Source organism: Tamandua tetradactyla, chromosome 1 (assembly GCF_023851605.1).
Source record: "Tamandua tetradactyla isolate mTamTet1 chromosome 1, mTamTet1.pri, whole genome shotgun sequence".
NCBI classification, from domain to species: domain Eukaryota; kingdom Metazoa; phylum Chordata; class Mammalia; order Pilosa; family Myrmecophagidae; genus Tamandua; species Tamandua tetradactyla.
The window spans coordinates 120,509,511-120,537,287 of NC_135327.1; the positions used below are offsets into that span (position 1 = coordinate 120,509,511).

Genomic DNA, 27,777 nt, shown 5'->3' on the forward strand with positions numbered 1-27,777 from the left:
AATCTTTTTGAGTGCAAAAATAAAACAAAAGTTTTCTAACCACACACTGGAGGGGTATGGGTAGGGAGAAGTGTCTGTATATCCAGCCCCAGCCCCTGCCCCATGTGGTTTTGACAGCAGTAAGGGATGTGGGGTAATGACCCCCAAAATAAAAATGGTGCACGTGTGTGTATGGGAAAGAGAGATGTGCAAAAGCAGTGGCGATGCGGTGTGCTCAGAGCAGGGAGCCAGAAGAATGGCTTTTCTGTTTACAACATACCTGTTGGAACATCTATATGTTCCTGTTACAACATACAACAGGAGGCTGGGTTCATTGTGACAAGAAGCACAAAACTTGTGTGGACTTCCCATGAACATATGCCCCTGAACAAGGTCAGTATTGGGAATGCATCAGGTGTTGCTAACGAGTCACTGTCCAGGTGAAGATTTAGATGATAACACTTGATACAGATGCCTCCAGAGTTTGGAATTCTCCACTGCTAACTAACATGTTGGGACTATGAATTACAGATTATAGTATCTGAATGATAACTAACAACCTCTAAAGTTTAGATTAAAGCTTATGAACCTAAAGTGAAGAATTTAAAAATAAATGACAGATAATATAGTATCTTCAATCACTTGCCCATGAATATGCCTCTTCCCTTAACCCCTGCTTCATGCTATGCTGAGAGGATAATGAGAAAGTTGAACTTTAAAGTCACTTGTGACCTGTGTCCAAAATGGAGGTTCTGATAATTTTTAGTATCTGATACTTTTTAGTAACCCTAAGCAAGTTATTACTTAACTTCTGTAATCTTCACATTCCTTATCTATAAAGTGAGGATAATTAAAAGTACTGTGATAAAGCATGTAAAATGCTTAGCACAAAGTACACTGATTACTGTTTCCTCATCCACTCTGTTTCTTTTTATTCTCCCATTTTTCCTTCTCCTGTATTCATACCTTGCATACATTCATCTAATCAATACTCATTGAGCAACTATTAAGTTTAAGTTCTGTGGCTGGCACTGGAAGACCCAGTGATCAATGGGATGGGAGTCTCTCCCCAAAAGGAGCCTATAGTTATACAAGGAGGTTCAGACTTAATTAATAGTTAATATTTATTGGCCTGTTAACTGTTACTGACCTGCCCCAAGAAAAGTGCTGGGCACTTGACACTCATTATCACATTTAATTTTAAGCAACCTATGTGGTGGGTGCAATTTTACAGAAAAGGAATCTGTGATTTAAGAAAGTTGAGTGCCTTGTCCAAGCTGGATCCAAACCAGGGCAGCCTGGCCCGCCCTGTACCCTGGCACCTTAGCTTCTCCATATGGCACTCTTAAATCTTCATGAAATAGGCCTCATATTCCTCCTCTGTTTCCACTCTTTTACAATTAATTATCTTAAAAATAAGGTATACGTGAAACTCTAGATTTTTAAGGTGTTCTTTTAGTACAGCCTGTCTTCCATAGCTTTAAGAGAGGCAGCCTGGTAGAGAGGCAGGACAGTCAAGGGCACAGACTCTGGAGCCAGGATGTCTGGATCTGCCACTCAACAGCTGTGTGGCCTAGGGCAAGCTACCCAATCACTCTGTGCTTTAGTTTTCTCATCTGCAAAATGTGAGTACTGTTACTGATCTCAGAGTTGCTCTGAGAATGAAAACAGTGAACATATGTAAAGATCTAAGCACAATGCTGAGCAGGCAATAAGTTCCATAAGTGGTCTTCATATGCATATCATAATTATGTGCATTTACTATGCATACAATAATTATGTACCCCATAGGTCAGAGACTACTGTTCTTTCCTTAATTTCTAGGCCAAGTAAATCCTGATTTCTCAACACATATTTAGTTACTAAGCTGAACTCAAAGACTACCATTTCTTTCTGTTGATAAATCAAGACAGAACATGTATGAAGATGCCCTTTAGTTCTGCCCAAACTCCTGGAATCTTCCCCCACCGCTGCCACCAGCACAGCCCCTCTTCTAACCTTGGACTTCATGATGAAAGGGGAAAGTGGCTTCCTTGCCTGGCAGGAGCTGAAGACCTAGAAGAAAGAAGGATCAGGAAGTCTTTTCAAAGCCTATCCTCCCAAGGAAACGTTTTATCCCGTTTCCCTACTCTGATCATCTTACCGTTTCCTCGTCTTTCACTTCCTTCAATGAATTTTTCTTATCTCATCAACCATGGCGGCAGATACTGATATTCACAAATTCATTCAGTCAGCACATTAAACTGAGCACCCACCGTCTCAGCACTCTGCGGGAGGGCACGGAGGTCAGGAGACAACGTTCTCTGCGCCCCACATCTTGGAGAACAATGAGATTATTCTCTCCCTCCAGTGTCTCAGGAGCAATTATCTATCTTGGCCCACGACCTGCCTTCCAGAAAGCCCTAAGTTTCCGGCTCTGAATTCTAGTCTCCCTGCTCCGTGCCCGCTCAGATTCCCCCCACCCCCAGTATCAGGAGCTGTGGTACAATTCCTCTGCCTTCCGAAGCTCGGGCCAAAGTCGCTAGATCAGCGCCTGCTCCCAACCCGCGGCGGGGGGGGTTCCTCTCTGCAAGTTCAACCTTGACAAAAAAAAAAAAAAAAAAAAAAACAAAGAACCCCGAGAGTAAAGGTGGCTTTGAGCTCCGCGCGAAAGTGGCTTTGGATGTCGCGCCTAAAGGTAGTCTTGACCCCCTGGTTGCGGGGCCGGGCCGGGAAACCCGAGCACAACCTCAGCGCTCGGGCCGCGCCTTGGTGACGGGAGGCGCCGCGGGACTGGGCGGGACGGGGCGGGGCGCTGTCTCCCAGCTCTAGCGGCGCGCTCGCCGTCACTAGGCACTCCAGCACCATGGGGAAGCTGGTGGCGCTGACTCTGCTAGGGGCAGCCTTGGCCCTAATCGGGGAGAGACTACTGTCGTTTAGGTGAGTTGGCATCTTGGTGGGGGCGTCCTCTCTCTCTCTCTCCTCTTCCAAGTTAGGCCAAAGGCTGCCCAATGCCCCCTTCGGAAAGCGTACGAGTGAAACTTTTGGTGAGTCACTTCTCTCTCCAACCAGCAAACTATCCCTTGTGTATCAACCTTATGTGAAAAGTAGGCTAACTGCTTCCTTTCCTAAGAGGGTAGCACGGTAATGTCCCCGTTTAATTTCTCAAAGTCATGTCCCCTTTCTCAGGCTGCCCTCCAGCATTCTGCTTATACGGAAACTACCTCCCTTGGAAGCGCTACAAGTGAAAGAGGGAGCCAGGTTACCAGCTAGATGTTCATGGCTGACTCTGACACTACCCAAATTCAGTTAAGTGCTGAGATTGAAAGAGCTGGTCAGATAGCAGGAAAATTAGCTGAAACCTGCAGGTGGTAACTGGCGTTTTCTCAGGATCTAATGTTTTTAAGTGGAAGATCTGGTGGTGAGAACCATCTCAGAAATATCTCAAGAAAAGCCAATACTGAACTAGAAAGAAGAAATGTTAGGTATGACATGCAGCCCTGAGTGGATCTAGAGTCTTCTTGCATTCAGTCGTCTTTCTGTTGTGCTGTGTTTATTTCCCTAAGTGTGTACTGGTTTCTTGCGACATGCACATCTCAAATCTCTTTTTTTTTTTTAAAATATTTTTATTGACAAATCTTCACAAACATACAGTCCATACATGGTATACAATCAGTGGCTCACAATATCATGACATAGTTGTGTATTCTTCACGATAATAATTGTTTTAATGAAATATAACCACATACAAACACAAACATTCTTACCATATGATCATTCCTTTCTTGTTATATAATCAATAACTCACAAAATTATCACATAATTGTATATTCATCATCATGATCATTTCCCAGAACAATTGCATCAGTTCAGAAAAAGAAATAAAAACAAAACAGAAAAAACCTCATACATACCCATACCCTTTACTCCTCCCTTTCATTGATCATTAGCATTTCAATCTATTTATTATTTTAACATTTGTTCCCCCATTATTTATTTATTTTTAATCCATATGTTCTACTCGTCTGTTGATAAGGTAGATAAAAGGAGCATCAGACACAAGGTTTTCACAACCACACAGTCACATTGAGAAAGCTATATCATTATACAATCATCTTCAAGAAGCATGGCTACTGGAACACAGCTCTGTATTTTCAGGCAGTTCCCTCCAGCCTCTCCATTCACCTTAACTAAACAGGTGAATCTATATAATGCGTAAGAATAACCTCCAGGATAACCTCTCCACTGGGTTTGTAATCTCTCAGCAACTGACACTTTATTTTGTCTCATTTTGCTCTTCCACCTTTTGGTTGAGAAGGTTTTCTCAATCCCTTGATGTTGAGTCCCAGTTTATTCTAGGATTTCTGTCCCACATTGGTCCACACCCCTGGTAGTCTGGTTACATCTCAAATTTCTTGTGGTCTGGTAAAACTTTCTAGTCCAACTTGTGAGTGTTTATTGTGATATTTACTTCCAATGCACCCAAGTAAGAGAATCATAAAAAAATCATAAGGTAGATTTAAAAGCATTGTTTTAAAAAGTGACAGTAAAGTAAGTCTAAGTGTGGAGTCTTCCTGAGTACAGTTTTATAACAAGTTAAAATTGTCCTTAGTTTTTAGAAGATTGTTTCACTGTGGAAGCAAGAACACTACCTTGGAAAATAATTTGGCTAATTGCTTAAATTGTGCTCAGTAATGAATTTTCAGGTATGCAGAGTATAAAATTAAAAAGAAAGAAGGAGAGCAGAAGCTATAAGATTTAGTTAGGCGGCCCTTTTGATTTGGGGGAAAGCAGTTTGGGGAGGGGTGCCAAAGGTAAAATATAGGGGCTTAAGGAGGAATTGTGCAGATTTATATTTGACAATACTTTGGCAAAAAAAGAATGTTATTTGGTTTATTAAAATCAATAGCATTGTTCAGTCACTCATGCTATTAAATAATATCTTTAATTTTAGGCAGCAAAATGTTTTCCTGTTTCATATTTGTTTTTCACCATTAACTGGGCAAGGTTGGTTCATCAAGACAATTAATCACGTAATGTCCACATTTACCAGTAAATAAAAGGATGCTCTAAAATTTACTTATTCATGTCTTGCATAAATCATAATAGAGTTAAACAATCTGAAAGTGATTAAAGGCCATATGTAGGCATTGATTTTCAACACTAGGCAGTGACCTCCAGTGCTGGTTTTTATCTTTTACAGACAAAGAATTAATGCCTCAAGATACATAGAGCCAGTAGAACTTCAAAACTGCCACTTTATTGAGACAATCGGTATGTATGTGGCTGCCTCAAGAGGGACTGGCACAATTTTTTGATCACCATCCACCTGACTGCCAAGTCATTTTTTTTTTTATTTAGAAAAGGTGTGGATTTACAGAACAACTTCATTCCTTTTAATAGGCTAAATAATATTCCATTGAGTGTATAACCACATTTTGTTTTTCTATTCATCTATTGATGAACCCTTGGGTTGCTTTCATCTTTTGGCAATTTTGAATAACACTACTTGAACATAGGTGTGCAAATATCTGTTTGAATCTCTGCTTTCAGTTCTCTGGGGTACATACCCAGAAATGGGATCACCAGGTCATATGGTAATTCTATAACTAACTTTCTGAAAAATTACCAAACTATCTTCGACAGTGGTTGCACCATTTTATATTCCTACCAGAAATGAATGAGTATTCCTATTTCTCCTCATCCTCTCCAACACTTGTAAATTTTTGCTTCTTTATTAGTTGCTGTTCTAGTGGTATGAAATGAAATCCCATTATGGTTTCGATTTGCATTTCCCTAATGGCTAAAGATCCTGAGCATCTTTTCACGTGCTTATTGGCCATTTGTATCTTCTTTGGAGAGATGATTACTCAAGTCTTTCGCCCATTTTTAAATTGAATTTTCTTTTTGTTGTTGAGTTGTAGGATTCCTTTGTATATTCCATATATTAAACACTTAACAGTGTTGTGGGGCACACCGAAAGAGAGGCCGCATAATTCAAAACTGCAAGCCAATTTGGAGTCTTTATTAGCCTGCCGGAAACTGCCTCAGAAACTTCCAAGAAGGAAGATACAGAGAGCAGACCCCAGAGGTTTTCAAGGTGTGCTTATAAAGGCTAAAATCATGTTGTGGTTTTGCAGTTGCCAGCAAGCATGTCATAGAAGCAGAAAAATGCGGTTAGCTGTTGCCAAAACACATCCCGCTCCCTCAGTTTCCTAACACTGGTTATTGTTTAACTCTTGAGAACATTCCACCCCAATGTTGTGGGGATTTTCCCTGCTTTGGCCTGATTGATTGCTTCTGGCCCTTCACAAACAGATGGGTGGTTTCCAAATATTTTCTCCCATTGAGTAGGTTGTCTTTAAGTCATTTGATGAATAAAAATTTTTAATTTTTATCAGGCCCCATTTATCTATTTTCCTTCCCTTTATGAGGTCCTATTTATCTATTTTTGACTTGTGCTTGGGTGAAAGTGTAAGAAACCACTGCCTAACACAATATCCTAAAGCTGCTCCCTTATATTCTCTTCTAGGGGTTTTATTGATTTCATTCTGTTATTCAAGTATTTGATATATTTTGACTTGGTTTTTGTATATGATGTGAGGTAAGGGTTCACCTTCATTTTTAAACAAATGGAAATCCACTTTTCCTAACAATATTTTTTGAAGAGGCTATTTGTCATGGTCAGGCTCATGTGTCAACTTGGCCAAGTGGTCGTACCTGTTTGTCTGGTTGGGCAAGTGCTGGCCTGTCTGTTGCAATGAGAACATTTCACAGAATTAGATCATGATCACATCAGCTGCATCCACAGCTGATTCCATTTGTAGTCAGCCAAAGGGGAGTGTCTTCTGCAATGAGTGATGCTTAATCTAATCATGGGAAGCCTTTAAAGGAGGATTCAGAAGAGACAGATTCTATTTCTGCTTCGGCTGGTGAGCCTCTCCTGTGGAGTTCATCCAGACCTTCCATCGGAGTTGTCGGCTTTACAGCCTGCCCTGCGGATTTTGGACTCTGCATTCCCACGGTCACATGAGACACTTAATTTATATTTGCGAGTGTTCCCTGTTGATTCTGTTTCTCTAGAGAACTCTAATACATCTTGGTACCAGGAGTGGTTCTTAAGAAACAGAGTCTTAAAAATGGGTTTTTAAGAATGGTTTTCTACTCTGACTGGACTCAAAGACACTAAGAACTCTGATTCCTGTAATCAGAATGACATTTCCAATCCATGGAGTGAGTTGGCAAAAGAGATAGTCAAAATATCACCATTTGATTCTCCTAATGCTTCGGTTGTACGAAGCCAGACTCTGGGGGATAATGTTTTTTGACACCTTTACACTGGCTACATTAAGGGGTGAAAGGGATGGGCTTAAGGCTTCAAATGAGAAGCTTAAGCACTGTCTGAAAGATGTAGACGTTTCTATGAGTATCCTGAAGGAAAATCTTATTTCCTGTAGCCGTAGACTTGAGATCTCTGAAAATCAGACTCAGAATCTTATTATTAGAGTAGCAACTTTACAACATAAACTGAAATCTCAATGTTGTGTGGTGTCAGCCATTACAGTGAGGGCATTGATTGGAAAGGAGTGGGACCCTGAAAAATGGGATGGTGACATATGGATTGATAATGATGTTGGGGGTGAGGTTGAAACCCATGATCGTGCTGAGTCTTCTCTCGATGACCCTCTAATAGTTTGCCCTGAGGACATAACTGCTCCACCTCCACTCTGCCTTGAGGAGTTGGCCATCCAACCTCATCCTGAAGGAATTAGCCCTAGAGAGATTAATCCTGTTTCACCAGATGAAATTGCAAATGAAGGCCCTGAAGCAAATAGCTTGGAAGATATTTCTAATTCTTTTCATGACCCACCCCCATCACCCCTCATTTCTTCCAGACTTATAGCTAGACTAAAATCCTAACAGCCCCCTAAAGGTGAGGTACAAAGCATCACACATGAGGAGGTATGTTATACTCCAAAAGAACTGTGTGAGTTTTCCCATTTATATAGCCAGAAATCAGGGGACAATGTGTGGCAATAGATTTTAAGGGTGTGGGATAATGGTGTGAGGAATATAATGAGGCTGGATTAGGCTGAATTTACTGATATGGGCCCACTATGCAGAGATTCTGCATTCAATGTTATAGCTCAAGCGGTTAGAAAAGGTGTTAACAGTTTGTTTGTATGGTTGGTTGAAACATGGATCAAAAGGTGGCCAACATTACCTGAGGTTGAAATGCCAGAACTGCCCTGGTATAATGTAGATGAGAGGATCCAGAGGCTTATAGAGATTGGAATGTCAGAGTGGATTTATCATGCAAAGCCTGCTCTTATACCCCAGGAATATCTGGAGGATGCACCTTTTCCCAGAACAGTGAGAAATAAATTTGTGAGACTAGCACTATCATCCGTAAAGAGCTCTGTGGTTGCACTCTCTACAGGTCAGATATTACTGTAGGAACTGCTGTCACAGAGCTGGAATCCTTAAACACAATGGGGATGACAGGATCCTGAGTTGGCAGAAGCCAGCTGGTAGCACTTAATCGCCAAAGACAGGGTAGACATGGCTATTATAATAGACAGCAAACTCAAAGTAGGAGTCAAAATTATATGACATGCAGAGATTTGTAGCATTGGCTAGCAAATCATGGGGTACCTAGAAATACAATAGAAGGGCAGTCTACTAAATTCTTGTTCGAGCTGTATAAACAAAAGAGTTCTAGGTCAAGGGAACAGAATTCTAACCTGAATTGCAAAACACAGAGTCACGGCCCCTTAATCAATTTCCAGACTTGAAACACTTTACAGACCCAGAGCCCCTTGAATGAAGGGGAGGCCAGGTCCCTTTGGGGGAGAATCCTGTTACACTGCCACAAATTGATACTGTTAATCTTCCTCCAAGCCTTCCCCAAGGAGACCAACGGCCTTTTACCAGGGTAACTGTGCATTGGGAAAAAAGAAATGATCAGATATTTCAGGGATTATTAGACACTGGTTCAGAAGTGACATTAATTCCAAGGGACCCAACACATCACTCTGGTCCACCAGTCAGAGTGGGGGTTTATGGAGGCCAGGTAATCAATGGAGTTTTAGCTCAGGTCCATCTCACAGTGGGTCCAGTGGGCCCCCGGACCCATCTTGTAGTTATTTCCCCAGTTCCAGAATGTGTAATTGGTATAGATATACTGAGCAATGGGCAGAATCCCCACATTGGCTCTCTAACTCATGCAGTGAGGGCTATTATGGTGGGAAAGGCCAAGTGGAAGCCAGTAGAACTACCCCTATCGAGCAAATCATTAAATCAGAAGCAATACCAGATTCCTGGAGGGATGGCAGAGATTACTGCCACTCTTAAGGACTTGAAGGATGCAGGGGTGGTGATTCCCACCACATCCTCATTTAACTCTCCTATTTGGCCTGTGCAGAAAACAGATGGGTCTTGGAGGATGAAAGTGGATTATCATAAGCTCAACCAGGTGGTAACTCCAATTACAGCTGCTGTTCCAGATGTGGTATCATTGCTTGAGCAAATCAGTACATCCCCTAGTACCTGGTATGCAGCTATTGATCTGGCAAATGCTTTTTTCTCAATAGCTATTAGTAAGGACCACCAGAAACAGTTTGCTTTCAGCTGGCAAGGTCAGCAATATACTTTCACTGTCCTAACTAAGGGGTATATCAACTCTCTCCAACCCTATGTCATAATCTTGTCCACAGAGACCGTGATCGTTTCTTCCTCCCACAAGACATCACATTGGTCCATTATACTGATATCATGTTGACTGACCTAGTGAGCAAGAAGTAGCAACTACTGTAGATTTACTGGTAAGGCATTTATGTGTCAGAGGATGGAAGATAAATCCAACAAAAATACAGGAGTCTTCCACCTCAGTGAAATTTCTAGGTGTCCAGTTGTGTGGGGCATGTTGAGATATCCCTTCTAAGGTGAAGGAAAAATTGCTGCAGCTGGCCCCTCCCACAACCAAAAAAGAGGCACAATGCCTAGTTGGTCTTTTTGGATTTTGGCGACAACATATTCCTCATTTGGGTTGCTACTCTGGCCCATTTATCAAGTGACCAGAAAAGCTGCTAATTTTGAGTGGGGACCTGAACAAGAGGAGGCTCTGCGACAGGTCCAGGCTGCTGTACAAGCTGCTCTGCCACTTGGGCTGTATGATCCAGCAGATCCAATGGTGCTGGAAGTGTCAGTGGCAAATAGAGATGCTGTCTGGAGCCTTTGGCAGGTTCCTATAGAAGAATCACAACGCAGACCCTTAGGATTTTGGAGCAAAGCCTTACCATCTGCTGCAGATAACCACTCTCCTTTTGAGAAACAGCTTTTGGCCTGCTACTGGGCCTTAGTAGAGACTGAACGCTTAACCACGGGCCACCAAGTTACTATGAGACCTGAGTTGCCTATCATGAGCTGGGTGTTATCTGACCCACCAAGCCATAAAGTTGGGCATGCGCAGCAGCACTCTATTGTAAAATGGAGATGGTATATACGAGATAGAGCCAGACCAGGTCCTGAAGGTGCAAGTTACATGAAGAAGTGACCCAAATGCCCATGGTCTCAGCTCATGCCACACTACCTTCTCTTTCCCAGACCAGAGCTATGGCCTCTTGGGGAGTTCCTTACAGTGAATTGACTGAGGAAGAGAAAACTCAGGCCTGATTTACAGATGGTTCAGCACAGTATGCAGCTACCACCTGAAAGTGGACAGCTGCAGCATTACAACCCTTTTCTGGGGTGTCCTTGAAGGACAGCGGTAAGGGGAAATCCTCCCAGTGGGCAGAACTTTGAGCCGTGCACCTTGTTGTTCATTTTGCTTGGAAGGAAAACTGGCCAGAGGTACATTTGTATACTGACTCATGGACTGTTGCTAACGGTTTGGCTGGATGGTCAGGGACTTGGAAAGACCATAATTGGAAAATTGATGACAAAGAGGTTTGGGGAAGAAGTTTGTGGATAGATCTTTCTGAGTGGGCTAAAAACATGAACATATTTGTGTCCCATGTGAATGTGCACCAGAGGGTGACTACAGCAGAGGAAGATTTTAATAATCAAGTGGATAAGATGACCCGTTCTGTGGATTCCAGTCAGCCTCTTTCCCCAGCAACTCCTGTTATTGCCCAATGGGCTCATGAACAAAGTGGTCATAGTGATAGAGATGGAGGTTATGCATGGGCTCAGCAACATGGACTTCCTCTCACCAAGCTTGGCTACAGCCACTGCTGAATGCCCAATCTGCCAGCAGCAGAGACCCACACTCAGCCCCTGATATGGCACCATTCCCCAAGGTGACCAGCCAGCTACATGGTGCCAGGTTGATTGCATTGGACCACTCCCTTCATGGAAAGGGCAGCAATTTGTTCTAAGTGGAATAGACACATACTCTGGATATGGGTTTACTCTCCCTGCCTGCAATGCTTCTGCCAAAGCTACCATCGTGGGCTTACAGAGTGCCTTATCCATCGTCATGTTATTCCACATAGCATTGCTTCGGATCAAGGAACACACTTCACAGCAAATGAAGTGCGGGAATGGGCACATGCTCATGGAATTCTCTGGTCTTACCATGTTCCCCATCATCCAGAAGCAACTGGATTGATAGAACGGTGGAATGGCCTTTTGAAAACTCAATTATGGTGCCAACTAGGTGACAATACCTTGAAAGGCTGGGGTAATGTTCTCCAGAAGGCTGTATATGCTCTGAATCAGCATCCACTGTGTGGTGCTGTTTCTCCCATAGCCACGATCCATGGGTCCACAAACCAAGGGGTGGAAATGGGAGTGGTACCACTTACTATTACCCCTAGTGATCCACTAGGAAATTTTTGCTTCCTGTCCCTGTGACCCTGAGCTCTGCTGGTCTACAGGTTTTAGTTCCAAAATGGGGAGTGGTTCCTCCAGGAGAAACAACAATGATTCCATGGAACTGGAAGTTAAGACTGCCACCTGGTCACTTTGGGCTACTTATGCCACTGGATCAACAAGCCAAGAAGGGGATTACATTATTGTCTGGGGTGATTGACCCTGAGTATCAGGAGGAAGTAGGACTGCAACTACATAATGGAGGTAAAGAAGAGTTTTCTTGGAATATAGGAGATCCCCTAGGGTATCTTTTAGTACTACCATGCCCTGTGATTAAAATCAATGGAAAACTGCAACAACCCAATCCAGGCAGGTCTGCCAATGGCTCTGAAACTTCAAGAATGAAGGCTTGGGTCACCCCGCCAGGCAAAGAACCACGGCCAGCTGAAGTGCTTGCTGAGGGGAAAGGGAACATGGAATGGGTAGTGGAAGAAGGTAGTGATAAATATGAACTTTGACCATGTGATCGGTTACAGAGACAAGGACTGTAATGCTGTTTTGTTCATATTATACTATTTAAGTTGTAAGATATCAAGTTTAAGAATGAATGTTGCCCAAGGATTTGCACCCTATTCTGGAGAGATTTAATGTGTTTCCAGTTATATGCAGGACAGTTGAGTATTGTTAAGTAAAAGAAAAAAAATGAGTGTTTTATTGTTTTTATTTGGAAATTGGGTATGGTTTAAGGTGATATATATAGCTGCCAAGTTGACAAGGGGTGGACTGTCATGGTCAGGTTCATGTGTCAACTTGGCCAAGTTGTGATACCTGTTTGTCTGGTTGGGCAAGCGCTGGCCTGTCTGTTGCAATGAGGACAATGCATAGAATTAGATCATGGTCACGTTAGCCACATCCACAGCTGATTCCATTTGTAAACAGCCAAAAGGGAGTGTCTTCTGCAATGAGTGATGCTTAATCTAATCATGGGAAGCCTTTTAAGGAGGATTCAGAAGAGACAGTTTCTATTTTTGCTTAGGCTGGCCGAGCCTCTCCTGTGGAGTTCATCCTGACCCTCCGTCGGAGTCTTCGGCTTCACAGCCTGCCCTGCGGATTTTGGACTCTGTGTTCCCGCTGTCACATGAGACACTTTTATAAATTTTGTATTTGTGAGTGTTCCCTGTGGATTCTGTTTCTCTAGAGAACTCAAACTAATACACTATTCTTTCCTAATTGAGTAGGTTTTGCCCCCTTGCCAAAAAGTAAGCTAGCCACAAATGTGAGAGGTCTCAATTCAATTTCATCAGTATATCTGACTCTCCTTGTGCCAATGCCATACTGTTTTGATTACTGCTGTTTTTTAATAATATTTGAGATTGAGACACATGAGTCCTCCAACTTCTTTCTTCTTTTTCAAGGTGACTTTGACTTACTTTACCATATATGTTTGATAATTGGCTTTACATATCTGCAAAGAAGGTTCTTGAAATTTTGATTTAAGTTGTATTGGATCTCAGAATTGCTCTTAACAATATTTAATCTTCCAATCCATGAACACAGAATGTCCTTCCACTTATTTAAGTCTTCTTTTATTTCTTTAGCAATGTTTTGTACTTTTCTGTATACAAGTTCTTTACAATCTAGGTTAGATTTATTACTAGATATTTTATTTCTTTTAGTTTCTATTGTAAATGGATTTTTTTTCTTGATTTCTTCTTACACTGTTCACTACTAGTGTATAGAAACACTGTTTTTTCTTGAGAGTTGATCTTGTTCCCTACCACTTTACAAATCCATTTAATAGTTCCAGGAGCTTTGTTTGTAGTTTATTCAGGATTTTCTGTTTTTAAAATTATGTCATCTGCATTAATGAAAGTTTTATTTCTTCTTTTCCAATTTGAATGCTTTTATTTCTTTTTCTTGCTTAATTGTTCTGCTGAAAACTTACAGTACAATTTTGGAAAATGGTGGTAACAGTGGGCATCATTGTTTGTTCCTCATCTTAGAGGGAAAGCTTCCAGTCTTTCACCATTAAGTATTATGTTAGCTGTGAGTTCTTAATATATGCTCATTATCATCTTGAGGAAGTTTCCTTCTATTTCTTGTTTTCTTCGTGTTTCTATCAAGAAAGGGTACTGGATTCTTTCAAATACTGTTCCTTCATCAGTTGAGATGATCATGCATTTTTAAACAGATCTTCATTCTGTTACTGTGCTGTATTATGTTCATTGGTTTCATTTTTTTGAATCACCTTTGCATAGTTTAGATAAATCTCACTTAATCATGAATTATAATCCTTTCAATGTGTTGTTGGATTTGGTTTCTTGGTATGTTGTTAAGGATTTTTACAACTATATTCAGAAGAAATACTGTAATTTTTTTCTTGTGGTTTCATTATCTGTTTGTAGTATCATCATCTGGTTTTGGCCTCATAGAATGAATTAGGGTGTGTTCCATCTTCTTCTACTTTTTAGAAGAGTTTAAGATGGATTTGTATTAATTCTTCTTGGAATATTTGATAATATTCCCCTGTGAATATCTGGTCCTGTGCTGTTATTTTTTGGGAGGCTTTTCATCACTGATTCAAATTCTTTACTAGTTATTGGTTTGTTGAGATCTTTTATTTCTTCTTGAGTCAGCATGAGCATTTTGCTTCTACGACATTATCTGTTAAGTCTAGATTATCAATTTGTTCATGTACATTTGATCATATTATTCTCTTATAGTTCTTTTTATTTCGGTGGGTCAGTAGTGATGTCTCCCTTTACTTTCAGATTTTAGCTGTTTATGATCTTTTTTTCTTCAGTCTAGATAAGCTTGTCAACTTTATTGATCTTTCAAAGATCAACTTTAGTTTTGTTGATTTAATGTTTGTTATTTCCTTCCTTCTTGTTTTGGCTTTAGTTTGTTCTTCTTCTCCTAGTTCTTCCCATTTTCAGATTAGACCTCTGGTATGAAATCTTTCTTCTTTTTTAATGTAAGCATTTGGCACTATAAATATATATCTCAGCACTGTATTTATTGCATCCCACAAGTTTTGGAGTATTGTTTCTTCATTTTCCTTTGCCTCAAGACATATCCTAGTTTCCCCTATGATTTCCTCTGTACCTCATTGATTGCTTAATTGTATAATGCTTAAGTTACACATATTTGTGAATTTTCCTTTTCTCTCTCCCCTATTGATTTCTAGTTTCATTTTATTGTGATCAGAGATGTAACATTGTATGATTTCAATATTTTTTAATTTATCAAGACTTGTTTGTGACAAGATATAGTCTATCCCGGAGAATGATCCATGTGCACTCTAGAAGAATGCGTATTCTGTTGTTGTGGGGTGAAGTGTTCAATATATGTCTCTTGGTCTAGTTGGTTTAGAGTCTCATTCAAGTTTTGTATATCTGTATTATTTAGGGTTCTCTAGAGAAACAGAATCAACAGGGAACACTTGCAAATATAAAATTTATGAAAGTGTCTCACGTGACCGTAGGAATGCAGAGTCCAAAATCCACAGAGCAGGCTGCGAAGCCGATGACTCCGACGGATGGCCTGGATGAACTCCACAGGAGAGGCTCACCAGCCAAAGCAGGAATGGAACCTGTCTCCTCTGAGTCCTCCTTAAAAGGCTTCCCATGATTGCATTTAGCATCACTAATTGCAGAAGACACTCCCCATTGGCTGATTACAAATGGAATCAGCTGTGGATGTAGCTGACGTGATCATGACCTAATCTTATGAAATGTCCTCATTGCAACAGACAGGCCAGCGCTTGCCCAATCAGATAAACAGGTACCACAACTTGGCCAAGTTGACACCTGTCCCTAACCATGACAATATCCTTGTTGACCTTCTGTCTAGATGGCCTATTCGTTATTAAAGTGGTATTTTAAAGTGTCTGACTATTAATATAGAACCATCAGTTTCTCCCTTCAAATCAGTCAGTATTTGTTTCATATATTTAGGGACTCTGCTATTAGGTGCTTATATATTTATAATTGCTGTGTCTTCTTACCGAATGAACCCCTTTATCAGTATATAATGACCATCATTTTCCCACTAACTGTTTTTGACTTAAGGTCTATTTTATGTGATGCTTATATAACTACCTCAGGTCTCTTTGTTGCTACTCACATATTATATTTTTTCCATTTTTTTCTCTGAATTAAAAATGGGTCTCTTGTAGACAGCATGTACTTGTGTCTTTTTTTTTTTTTCTTTCGGTTTTTTTTTTTTGTATCCATACTGCCAGTCTCTGCCCTTTGGCAAGTTTAATCTATTTGCATTTAAAGTCACTACTGGTAACATGGTACTTTCTTCAGCCATTTTGGTTTTTAGTCTTTGTAAACCTACCTTTTTTGTCCCTCAGTTCTTCCATTATTGCTATTTTCTTACTTATTAGGTTTTTTTGTATTGTAACATATCGAGTCCCTTCTCGTTTCTATTTGTATAGTGTTTCTTGTGGTCACCATGGGGTTAAAAGTTAACATCTTAAAAATATAACAATCGTATTAGATTTTATGCCAGTTGGACTTCAATAGCATGTACCTACACTATTCTTATACCCTCTGTCCTCCCACCTTTTTTATATGTGCTACAAATTATACTTTTGTACAGTGTATGTCCTAAACCATAGATTAATCATTATTTTATGCATTTGCATTTTAACGCTTGTAGGAAGAACTAGAGTTACACACCAGAAAAATAGAGTACAATAGTACTGGCATTTATAATTACCCAAATATTCACTTTTATTGGAGATCTTTATTTCTTTATTATACCTTGAACCACTGTCTAACGTCCTTTCCTTTCAGTCTGAAAGGAATTGCATTGCTTTTGTAGGGAAGGTCTAGTGGTGATGAACTGTAGCTTTTGTTTATCTGGGAATACCTTAATCTCTACCTTGTTCTTGAAAGAAGGTTGCACAGATATAAAATTCTTGGTTGAGGTTGGGCAATGGTGATTCAGTGGCAGAGTTCTTGCCTGCTGTGTCAGAGACCCAGGTTTGATTCCCGGTGCCTGCCCGTGCAAAAAAAAAAAAAAAAAAAAAAGATTATTGATTGAAAATTGTTTGATTTTATAGCACTTAAAATGTTTCAGCGTACTTCTTTCTTGTCTCTGTGGTTTCTATTAGAAAACAGAAGTTAATGTAATTAGGACTCTTTTATATATAACATGTTGCCTTTCTCTTACAGCGTTCAGAACTCTCTTCTTGTCCTTTTCATTCAACAGATTGATTGATATGTGATGGAGTGTTTTTAATTCAAGTTTACCCTGTTTGGTGTCTTATGGGATTATTGGATATGCATATTATATTTTGCTAAATTGGGGAAGTTTTCTGTTATTATTTCTTTGAATATTCTATCTGTCCCTTTCTCTCTTTTTTTTCCTTCTAGAACTCCTATTATGCATATATTGGTATACCTAATGGTGTCTCTGCCAGTTTGAATCTATTGTGTACCCCAGAGAAGCCATGTCCTTTAATTCTCATTCAATATGGTGGGAAATATCTTTTTTAATTGTTTCCATGGAGATGTGACCCACCCAATTGTAGGTGGTAGCTTTTGTTTAGATGGTATCCATGGATGTGTCTCCACCCATTCAAAGTGGGATTCCTTACTGGAGCCTATTAAGAGGGAACCATTTTGGAAAAAGCTTTAGAGCCACAAGAGCCAACAGAATGGACAGAGCTCTGGGGAAGCCGTTGAAGAGAAAGCTAACAGATCTCACCATGTGCCTTTCCAGCTGAGAGAGAAACCCTGAATGTCATCGGCCTTCTTGAACCAAGATATCTTTCCCTGATGCCTTAGATTGGACATTTTGCTCTAATTTGGACATTTTCACGGCCTTAGAACTGTAAACTTGCGACTTAATAAGTTCCCGTTTTGAAAGCCATTCCAATTCTGGTATATCACATTCCGGCAGCTTGCAAACTAAACAGTATCCCACAAGTGTCTTAGGCTGTTTTCACTTTTTATACATGATTTTTTCTTTATGCTCCTCACAGCCTTACTCATTTTAATAGTCTTGTCTTTGAGTTCCCTGATTTGTTCTTCAGCTAGCCCAATAGGCTGTTGAAATCCTTCTGGGAGTATTGCATTTCAGTTATTGTGGTCTTCAGCTCCAACAGTTCTGTTTGATGGCTTTTTAAAATTTCTGGCTCTTTATTGAGATTCTCATATGGTTCGTTAATTATTTTCATGATATCCTTTACTTTTTTCTCCGTAGTTTTCATCATCTCCAAGAGCTTGTCTATTGTTTTCCTTGCTATTCTTTAGCTCTTTCTCTGTATTTTCCTTCATTTCCTTGGACATATTAAAGAATATATATTTTTAAGGTCCTTAATATGTCTATAGTTCACTCTTCTTCATTGATGTTTTCTGGATTTTTATCCTTTTCCTTCAGATGGGCTATCATTTCTTTATCTTGTAAGCTTTTGTCACACACTGTACATTTTAGCTTCCTACTCCACCATCTTCCCACAAACTCTTCCAAGTAATTTATTTCATGAGATATATGTTTGTTCAGTATGTGTGCACCTGTTGATATGACAGAGATTTTCTTGAGTGTCAGATCTCCTGTAAGGAAAGTCTGCCCATAGTGAATGCAAAATGCAGGGACTTCCCTGTCTTTTCTTGGCTTTTGTCTGGTCCAGACCTTGTGTTTGCTCATTGCTTAGGTGTTCCTCTGTTTACAGAAGTTTGAACTCCCTGTACCTCCAGAGAAACAGACCTTCTCCCTCTTCCAAATGTTCCATTGCTGTTCGTAAAACAAATAAGCCTTTGCCCAAGGCCATCTGCCTCTTCACTTTCTTTCACTGCTCTTCTTTTCTCAAGCTGCTTTTGTCTGGAGTGCAATTCTGGGGGTGGGGGTGGGGCACACCTGAAAAAGTTTCTTAAGTAAGATTTCCCAGCCGGAAGAAGTCCACGGGCCCACAAAGGGGTTGGTGGCCAGCTCCAAACTGACCTGGAGAAGGGACAAGGATGAGGCCTGGAAGGGCCCCAGGAGCTTATTCCATGGCTTCCCAAAGCTGCGCTTTCTTGTTCTGCCCAGCTAATGCAGCACTTCAGCCGTCCTCCTCAGCTTTGATGACCCTTTATGTCTCCTCTGCTGCCTTTGTCCAGGGTGAGTTGAAACAGTGACTGCCATCAGAGTCAGGCCTCCAGTGATCCAAAGTCACTAATCAAAAGCTGTGGTTGGCTCATGCCCAGATTTTGGGGAACTAGGTTTTTATGTCCCTTTCTGACACCAGCAAACCATGCCAAGAGCCATACCTCTCTGCAGTCTGCAGCGCATGTGGGGCATGAGTGCCAGTACCCACCATGTGGGGAGAGCAATTTGTTAGTATGTACTCTAAGTTACCAATCTCTTCTTCCTGCTTTTCCCTGGATGCTCTACAGTGTTCTGTTAGTCATTGGAGTTTTGAAATAGTTGATTCAGACAGTTTCTGCCTGTTGAATAGTTGTTCTGGTTGAGGGACTGATTCCTGGAGCTTCCTATTCCACCCTCTTCCCACAGTCCCTGCCAAGTAATTTAATTCCCCCTTACTTCCTACACCCTCTGAGTGAACCCTCTGCCTTATGCACTTTACTCCAGCTATTCCTTCCAAGATCTCCAAGAATTTCCTATATTACTAAATCTATGGCTTTTTTCTTGGTCTTTTTCCTTACTGACATCCGTCCATCTTTTGAAGAATGTCATCAACTACCCCTTGGCCATTCCTTCCCCAAACGCTCCTCTTTCTCCTTTTTTGATAATTCGCTCTCCTCCTTGTATTCTTCTGTTGTCTGTCTTATTTCTTTTCTCTCCTTCCTCTACCCTTCTCTCTCCCTCTCCTTGATAATGTTTCTGATTCTAAGTTTCACTTTCTTCAAAATTTGTCTGCAAGTACCAATAGTAATACAATTTAAACCTTATCCTCAAAAACCTTGCAGTCTCCTGAAATGCCTTTAAAAATTAATTTAGTGCAGGCCACGGTGGCTCAGCAGGCAGAGTTCTTGCCTGCCATGCCAGAGACCCAGGTTCGATTCTTGGTGCCTGCCCATGCAAAATAATAATAATAATCTAAAATCCATAGCCTGATTCCTAACCTCTCAAGCTATATGCCTTCTTTTCCAGTCACCTAACAGGTAGCTCCAGCTCACATGCAACCAAATTTGAAATCAGCTTCACATTTCTGTCATTTTCTGTCACATTCCCCCACTTAGAATCAGCTCTTCTTCGAACTTCTTCTATGTATGGCACCATTAGTCTCAAGAGATTCTGTTCAAAGCTCAGGCACCATTTGTTTTCCCCTTGTCCCTCCTGCTGCCATGGGCATCAGTTTCCTTCTCTGTGTCTTCATGCATGACCCATATCACCAGCTAGTTACTACCGTAGCTGCTTATTTGGGCTCCAAGCCTCTACTTCTTCCTAACACTGCTTGTAGAAAAGCAAGTTAGATTCTGTTCACTCTTCTCTTCTGGGAATGTGTTCTTTCACTTTTTCACATTTGTTCATGAAATTCTCTGCACAGCCTTCCATCTTTGCTGAACTCAGCTGCAGACTCTCCGCCTTCTGACCTCACTGAACGTTCTGAAACTATGATTCACTTATATTACCTAGCACCCTGCTTTATGTTGCAGCTATCTATATTCTCTTTCTCTCCCTATAAGACTGTAAATTTCCTAGGGTCAAAGACTGTGACTTTTTTAAACTGTGTGTGACAGGTTAGTTCATATGAATTTGTATTTTACTTTTCTTGCTATGAAAGGAACAGAAAGAGTAAGAACCCTTTTAAATTTGGTTGTCTTTTTTTCTCTCAGTTTTCTCAATTTCTAAAAAAAATTAGCCTGAACCTAGTGCTCTCTAGGGTCTTAGGGAAGGTTTGTGCTGTAGGTTGAACAGCAGAAATCACTGAAGACAAGCCCCTTCCTGACTTTTGTTTTCAAAAGTCTGACCTCATTCAAGAGCTAGGCTAGGAATATGTGGGCATTTGACTAGCAGGGACTCTTGCCCCACTGCTAATGGGCACTCTGTGAAAGGAGCAAGTCCTCAGGAGGAAAGGCTTCAAGATATCTTTAAGGAGGCTGACCTCTTTGCCCTGTATGTCCTGGTCTAAACAAAGACCTTGTACAATGTTTGGCATGAAAGTGGCAGAACTGCCTAAAATCAAAGGGATGGGGCAGTGTGCAACTCATTGGTGACTAGTGTAGAATGAAGATCAGATGGTCTTCCCTGAATATTTTGCTTGGTTTTAAGACTCACCACCTAGAATTTTAGCACAAACCTAGCAAAGAGACACAGTAATAATTCATACAGAATTTCCTACCAGCCTAGTCGGATGGGGGCAAAATTTAATTTGATTTTTTAAATAAGTATATGTGACACTACTTCATCTGTTTACTATTTTGTGGGCTGATATCCATAATTGCAGCATGTATATCTCTTAAAAGATATGAGCCTGGCAAGTAAATTAAAAGGGTAATTAGATTTACTCATCTAGTCTTTGCTAAGGTATATAGTACAGCTCTCAAACTGTGCAATTCAACTAGACTTGAAAAGCTAAAACTAGAGCTGATATTGTAAGTCACAGGTCAAAGTTCTGATTATTCAGATCATTTTGAATAGTTACGTAAATCATTTTGGAGGCTGGCCGGAGCAGAAGGACGAAATGTCCAGTTACCTATCATATCCATTGGCATATTTACATTTTATTGTTGCAGAACTAAGAAGTTAGTATGATTGTGGGTCATTTGTAGGACAATACTGATATAAATCTAAAAACAATACCTGCCTCCTTATTACAACCTTACTATGAAGGACTGTCTTAAGTCCTTTACTAACATAATCTTCAAAACTAACCAGGTAAAGTGGGTACTCATATCTGTGCATCACAGATCAGGAAACAGATAATCAGAAGAATTAAGTCACCTGCCCAGTGGTCCTGAATTAATGGGTGATGGGCCTTGATTATGAACTCAGGATGGTTTTGTTCCATGCCCTTGTACTTTCTGTTGTATAATACTGGCTCTCTTATCCACTGACAATACATTTTCAGTATGGAAGCTTCAGGAAAGAAGTACTACAGCCACAGAAAATATGAGCCACAAAAAGAAGAAATACTGATAAAAACAGGCTGCCCAAACCCTGAACAAGGCAAACCAAACATTTCAGGAAAGATCACTATTAAGGCAGTAATCATAAGACCCAAGTACTGCCTGAATGAAAGGCTTTGTGAAGCAATGGAGAACTATGGTAGCTGTATGCAGGGGTGTAGTAGGCAGTAACTGAGCTGGCGCAAAATTTTGATTTGTGTCTTCGTGGAGACCCAGTGTTTTGGGGTTAACTTTACTGTTAACACTTCCTTTATTTTCCTTCCTCAGTATTCATTTTGGGGAGAAAATTGGAAAGACGAAATATTTCTCCCTCTGGAAATGATATTTTATAGATCTTTCTGTATTGCCATGTTTTTTTTCAAGGCTTTTAGGGTCAGGGATAGTTTTAACCAAGAAGTTATTTGGCTGCCCTTGGCTTTTTAAAAATTTTTTATTTTTTTGCATGGGCAGGCACCGGGATCCAAACCTGGGTCTCCAGCATGGCAGGCGAGAACTCTGCCACTGAGCCACCCTTGCCCACCTGGCTGCCCTTGGCTTTTAATCAAAGTTGCACTTGAAGGATGGAGAGCCTTATTAGGGTTTGCCCTGTGCAGGAATATCAATTTGGCAACACTTGTATTAGACATCTACTTGTCTTCCTTTAACGTACTATTTTTCTCTTCCTGTAGCTTTTCCCCTCTATAAGACATGCTTCTGTCCATTTGTAGTTCCTATTTATTTTCTTAACTGTCTGTGAGAACCTTGTCTCTAAGATGTGAAAAGATAAAATCGACTGATAGGGTGTGGCTGTTTTTCAGGGTACCTGTAAGGCCCTTCTATGGCTGATCAAAGGCTAAAGAGATGAAGTTACACCAAGTAGTAGGGCTGACAGGTTAAAAGCAGCAGACACCTATTCATATGGCCAGTTGTAGAGCTAGCAGTGGGGTTTTAATGATATTTGTACCCTGACTAATGAGTACTGGGGAGACTCAGGGGAAGGTGTCCTGGGCTCTTATTCCACAGGTGCCACTGCTGTTGAGTGCACTGGCCCCATCAGGCAAGCATAATGTTGGCAACTGGTAAAGAGGGAGGGGAATAGTGTGCAATCAGCAAGTAATTCTTTTCTTCTCCTGAATGCAAAAATCTAGCTTCCCTGTGCTCTGAATGGAATGAGTAATTAAAGACAGGCACAACACCTTTGAAAACCTGCCCTCTCCTATGGGAGGTGAATTATAGAGGTAGGTTTATGCTGCCATAACAAATTATGTGAAATGGTGTTGGAAGAGAAAAGGAGCCAAGCCAGAAAGCATAGGACTCGGGATATTTTGTATTCAGAAATTAACATTCACTTATCGATAGTTTAACACAAAACCAGACAAAGTGCAAGAAACTAAAACCATTTATCTTATTTATTAAGTCAGTCAGCACTTCTGAGATCACCCGCAGTGAAAATGTAGGCACTATGTTAGGTGCAAGGATCTTGTACTCAATAAAAGCCAGATCTTGTCCCCAAGAAGCTCACAGTCTAGTTAGAAATTAACAGGTGAAGAGATGATTTTCAGCACAGTGTGGAAAATGGCATGGTGAAGGTAGTCACAGTTGATAATGTAAAAAAAAGGGATGCTGCAACCAGGAAAGGCTAGAAAGGCTTAGGAGGTAACCATTAGGCTCATCACAGAGAGTCTTGTGATACTCAGCTAAGTGGAGGTGGGGTGGGTGGAGGAGGTGTGGGTGAGCAAAAGAGGACAGAGCAGCATGTGCACAAGTGCGAAGGTGAGCGGATTTCACACATTTCACAAACTAATACAAATACTTCATGGCTTAACTGTGGAGTGGATGTGTGGCATTGACAAAAAAACAGACTGGCGCTAAGACATAGAGGGCGTTGGCTTACAGGCCAAGGAATTTGGGCTTTAAACTGCAGACCACGGTGAGCCTCTGGAGGGTTTAAGCAAGGGAGTGACAGTCAACTGTGCAATATGTAAAATGCCTGTCTGCAGTGCAGAGAATGATTGTAGGGTAGCAATGCTGACCCATTAGGAAAATATTGTCAAACTCCAGGAAGGAGATCTAGCACTAGAATAACTGGTAATCATCTGGGCTTTGGAGCTAAGGAAAAGGATAGGAAGGGGAACCAGAAAAGGGGGGAAAAGGGTAAAAGGAAACCAGGAGTGTTTACAGAGGCAGGAGAAACACAGAAAGTCGCCAACTGGTATTCAACGTGATTTTAAAATGCGTGTTTTAGTTTCCTATAGCTGACAAAATGTTATATACCAGAAATGGACCGGCTCTTAACAATGGGGATTTGTTAGTTTATAGGCTTATAGTTTTAAGGCTGTGAAAATGTCCAAATTAAGGCATCAACAGGACAATCTCCCCGAAGAAAAACTGTGGGCAATTTGGAGTTCCTGTGTCACATGACAAGGCACATGGCTGGCATCTGCTGGTCCTTCCTTCCTGGGTTCTGTTTCTTTCAGCTTCTGACTGATTCTCTCTCAGCTTCTCTGGACTTTTTTTCCTGTGACGGTTCTCTTCTTTCTTTTATCCTCTTTATCAGAGGATAAAAAGTAAAAGGCACCCCTCAATAAAATAACCTAATCAAGGGGCCCCACCCTCAGTAGATCTACTCCCACAGGAATGGATTGGAAGAACATAATCTTTCCTGAGGTACATAATAGTTTCAAACTATCACAGATTATTTTATTCAATTCACTGGATTCTTCCAATGTCTATGATACTTGTTTGGAAATAGCACGAAATCTTTCAGGCCATCAAGATACCACATGTAGTTCAATTTTGATTAATCAGAATTCTTAGGAAATGGGTACATTCTGCCTAATTTAATTTTCATGTTATTAATTGAGGATCATTTCATCCTTTGGTACAGTGAATAAAATTACATCTTTCTCTGATACTGGTTTTCCATGCCTATGGTTCACCATTCTGTTTATTCAAATTTACTTTTTTTTTTTGACTGTCCAACTTTTCTGCAAAAAAGACACTAGTTTGTCTTTTAACACTCTCGTAACCCATTTTCCCATGTGCTCAAGTTACTAAGCCTGTGTAACAAACCACCCTGAAGTTTAGTGGCTTAAACGACATTTATTTTAATTAGGAATCTGCAATTTTGCCTCAGCTAGGGTGACTCAAAGACTTGGAACTGGAGTCATCAGGGGTTCCTCAGGCATCCCTCTCTGTCTCTGTTGTAAGGTCTCTCAGTCTTCTATCCTATCTGTAGCTTTAGAGTAGTCAGACTTACATTTTGGGTCAGGCCTTCCAAAGTGCATGCTGACAGAGAGAGGAAACAGTGATATCATATCACCTTTTATGACTCTACCTTGGATGTCATGTAACATCACTCTCACCTTATTCTATTGGTTGAGGCAGTCACGAAGGTCCAACCCTGTTTAAGAGAGGAGAACATAAATCCTATCCCTTGATAAAGAACATCAGTGTCACAGTTGAAGAATGTAGGTTGTGGCTGTATTTGTTGGTGCTGTCCTTTTTGTAGAATGCAGTCTGCCACACTAGATAGCAATTGCCTTCACCCTCTGTCCTGTGTGCTTGGGACCACATCGCACACAGGTGTATCTCTTTACTGGGAGCCATGCAGCCTCCCTTTTTAACCAATTACAACCATCGATTATATGCCTCCTTCCATAGAAAAATGCTGAAGACTGGCTTTCAGTGAGAAAAGAGCTGACTGGCTCACAAATTCATTTATTCTTGATAGTCTGTCCTAAAACTTATTGCTTTTATTACAGAGGATTACTCTTCAGTAATTCCCCAATATGATTGTATAACAATGGATTTTTAGGCCTCAACAACAAGATAGAAGAGGAGAAATTTGGGGCAAAGAGGCCTTGAACAGGGCTTGACAATGATGACTTCCCAAATTATATCATTCAGTCTGTTAGATCAGCCTTGAATTGGAATAAGGCCAAATCCCTCTGGACATATTCTAGAAGTTTTTATTTAAAGAATATATCTAAGATCTGAATTTATTTTCCAGACATTTGCCTGGTTCTTCTGAAAATGGAGTTTTAAATAAAGAATTTAGTATTTGAAGAGCCTGAAACAAAATTGTGTTTATTTGCTTTAACTTTTTACTTTGAAATACTTTCAAACTTACAGGACAGTTACAAAAATAATACAAGCCCCAAACAGAGAACTCCAGCACAGTCCTACCGCCTCCTCCTCCAAATTTTAACAATTTACCACATCATTCTATCCATCTACTGTCTCTAGCTCTATCTCTCTGTCTCTATCCACCCATCTGTCTGTATGTCCATGTGTCTGTCCATATATCCATCAGTCCATTTTCTGGACACTTGAGTGTAGGTTGTATACATCACGCCCCCTGAACACTTGATATTGCCATGTACATTTCCCAAGAAGGAGGACATTCACATGTGTAACTATCTTAAGTGCAGCTATCAAGTTCAAGAAATACAATGTCAATATAAAGCTTACAGTCTATATCCCAATTTTCTTTATATATCCCAATAATATCCCTTTGGGCTTTTTGTCTTCTCTTACTAGATCCCATCCAGGATCATGTGTTGCACTTACTTGTCATTGTTTTTTTAGTAGCTCCCTTGTTCTTTCTTTCTCTTTCTCTTTCTGTCCTCCCTCCCTCCCTCCCTTCTTTCTTTCCTTTCTTCCTTCCTCTTCACGCTCTCTCTTTTCTAATTGTAGGAACATATGTACAGCATAAACATTCCCAGTTCAACCCCTCCCAAGCATAGCCTTCAATGGAATCAACCACATTCATAGTATTGTGGTACCCTCACCATCTTCAAGTGCTAAAGCTTTCCCATTGTCCCAAACAGAAGACCTATCCTTACGCATTAACATCCCATTCCCCAACCCCTGCATCTCACGATCTGTACTCCAATTTCTGCCTCTATGAACTTGCATATTTTTTTATGTTTTCTTTGTAATTACCATAGAACTTAAATTTAATATCTTAAATCTATCACCATCTCATTTGCTTTGATACCAACTTAACATTAATGGTATAGGCAAACTATGTTCTTATGCCCCTCTGTCCCCAAACCTTTATGTGATTTTTGTCACAAATTATATTTTTATTCGTTATGAGTCCCAAACCACTGATTGATCATTACATTTTATGCATTGTCTTTTAAACCCTGTAGGAAATAAAAAGTGGAGTTACAAACCTAAAAGACAATATTACTGGTATTTGTATTTACCCTGTTGTTAGCGTCACTGAAGATCTGTGTTTGTTCATGTGGCTTTAATCTATTGCCCTATCCTTTCAACCAGCAGAACTCTTTTTAGCATCTGTTGTAGGACCAGTCTGCTAGAAATGAACTCCCTCAAGTTTTGTTTGTCTTGGTATGTCTTAATGTCTCCCTCATTTTTGAAAGATAGTTTTGCCAGATAAAGAATACTTTGGGCAGCAGCTTTTTTGCTTTCTGCACTTTAAATATATCATCCCACTGCTTTATTGCCTCCAGGGTTTCCAGTGAGACATTGGCACTTAATCTTATTGAGGATCCCTTGCACATGACATTTTTCTATCTCTTGTGACTTTCAAAATTCTTTTATCTTTGACGATCGATGGTTTGATAAAATATGCCATGGTGTGGGTCTATTTGGGTTTATCCTGTTTGGAGTTTGTTGAACATCTTAGATGTGTATATTCATGTCTTGCAGTTAATATCAGATGTCTTTTTTTTATTAATAAAAAAAAGAAAAGAAATTAACACAACATTTAGAAATCATTCCATTCTACATATGCACTCAGTAATTCTTAGTATCATCACATAGATGTATGATCATCATTTCTTAGTACGTTTGCATCGATTTAGGAAAAGAACTAGGAAAACAGCAGAAAAAGATATAGAATGTTAATATAGAGAAGAAAATTAAAATAATAATAATAATAATAAAAAATATATATGTATATAAA

The 27,777-nt window shown here is 40.3% G+C and overlaps 1 protein-coding gene and 2 non-coding genes across 3 annotated transcripts in view; all 3 read left to right on the top strand.

The window, feature by feature from the left end:
* The first annotated feature begins 205 nt into the window (after positions 1 to 205).
* Positions 206 to 279, top strand: LOC143653794 (small nucleolar RNA SNORA11). Its single transcript, XR_013161533.1, has one exon. It is a non-coding gene; the product is annotated as a small nucleolar RNA SNORA11 (small nucleolar RNA).
* A 16-nt stretch (positions 280 to 295) lies between these two features.
* Positions 296 to 363, top strand: LOC143653799 (small nucleolar RNA SNORA11). Its single transcript, XR_013161536.1, has one exon. It is a non-coding gene; the product is annotated as a small nucleolar RNA SNORA11 (small nucleolar RNA).
* Positions 364 to 2,765: 2,402 nt separating this feature from the next.
* The window catches only part of PON3 (paraoxonase 3), a 48,403-nt gene continuing 23,391 nt past the window's right edge, over positions 2,766 to 27,777 (top strand). Inside the window, exons 1-2 of the mRNA XM_077123466.1 lie at positions 2,766 to 2,898; positions 5,162 to 5,232. Of these exons, the coding sequence (XP_076979581.1) occupies positions 2,825 to 2,898; positions 5,162 to 5,232 (145 nt within the window). The 5' untranslated portion in view covers positions 2,766 to 2,824. The remainder of the gene's footprint in view (positions 2,899 to 5,161; positions 5,233 to 27,777) is intronic.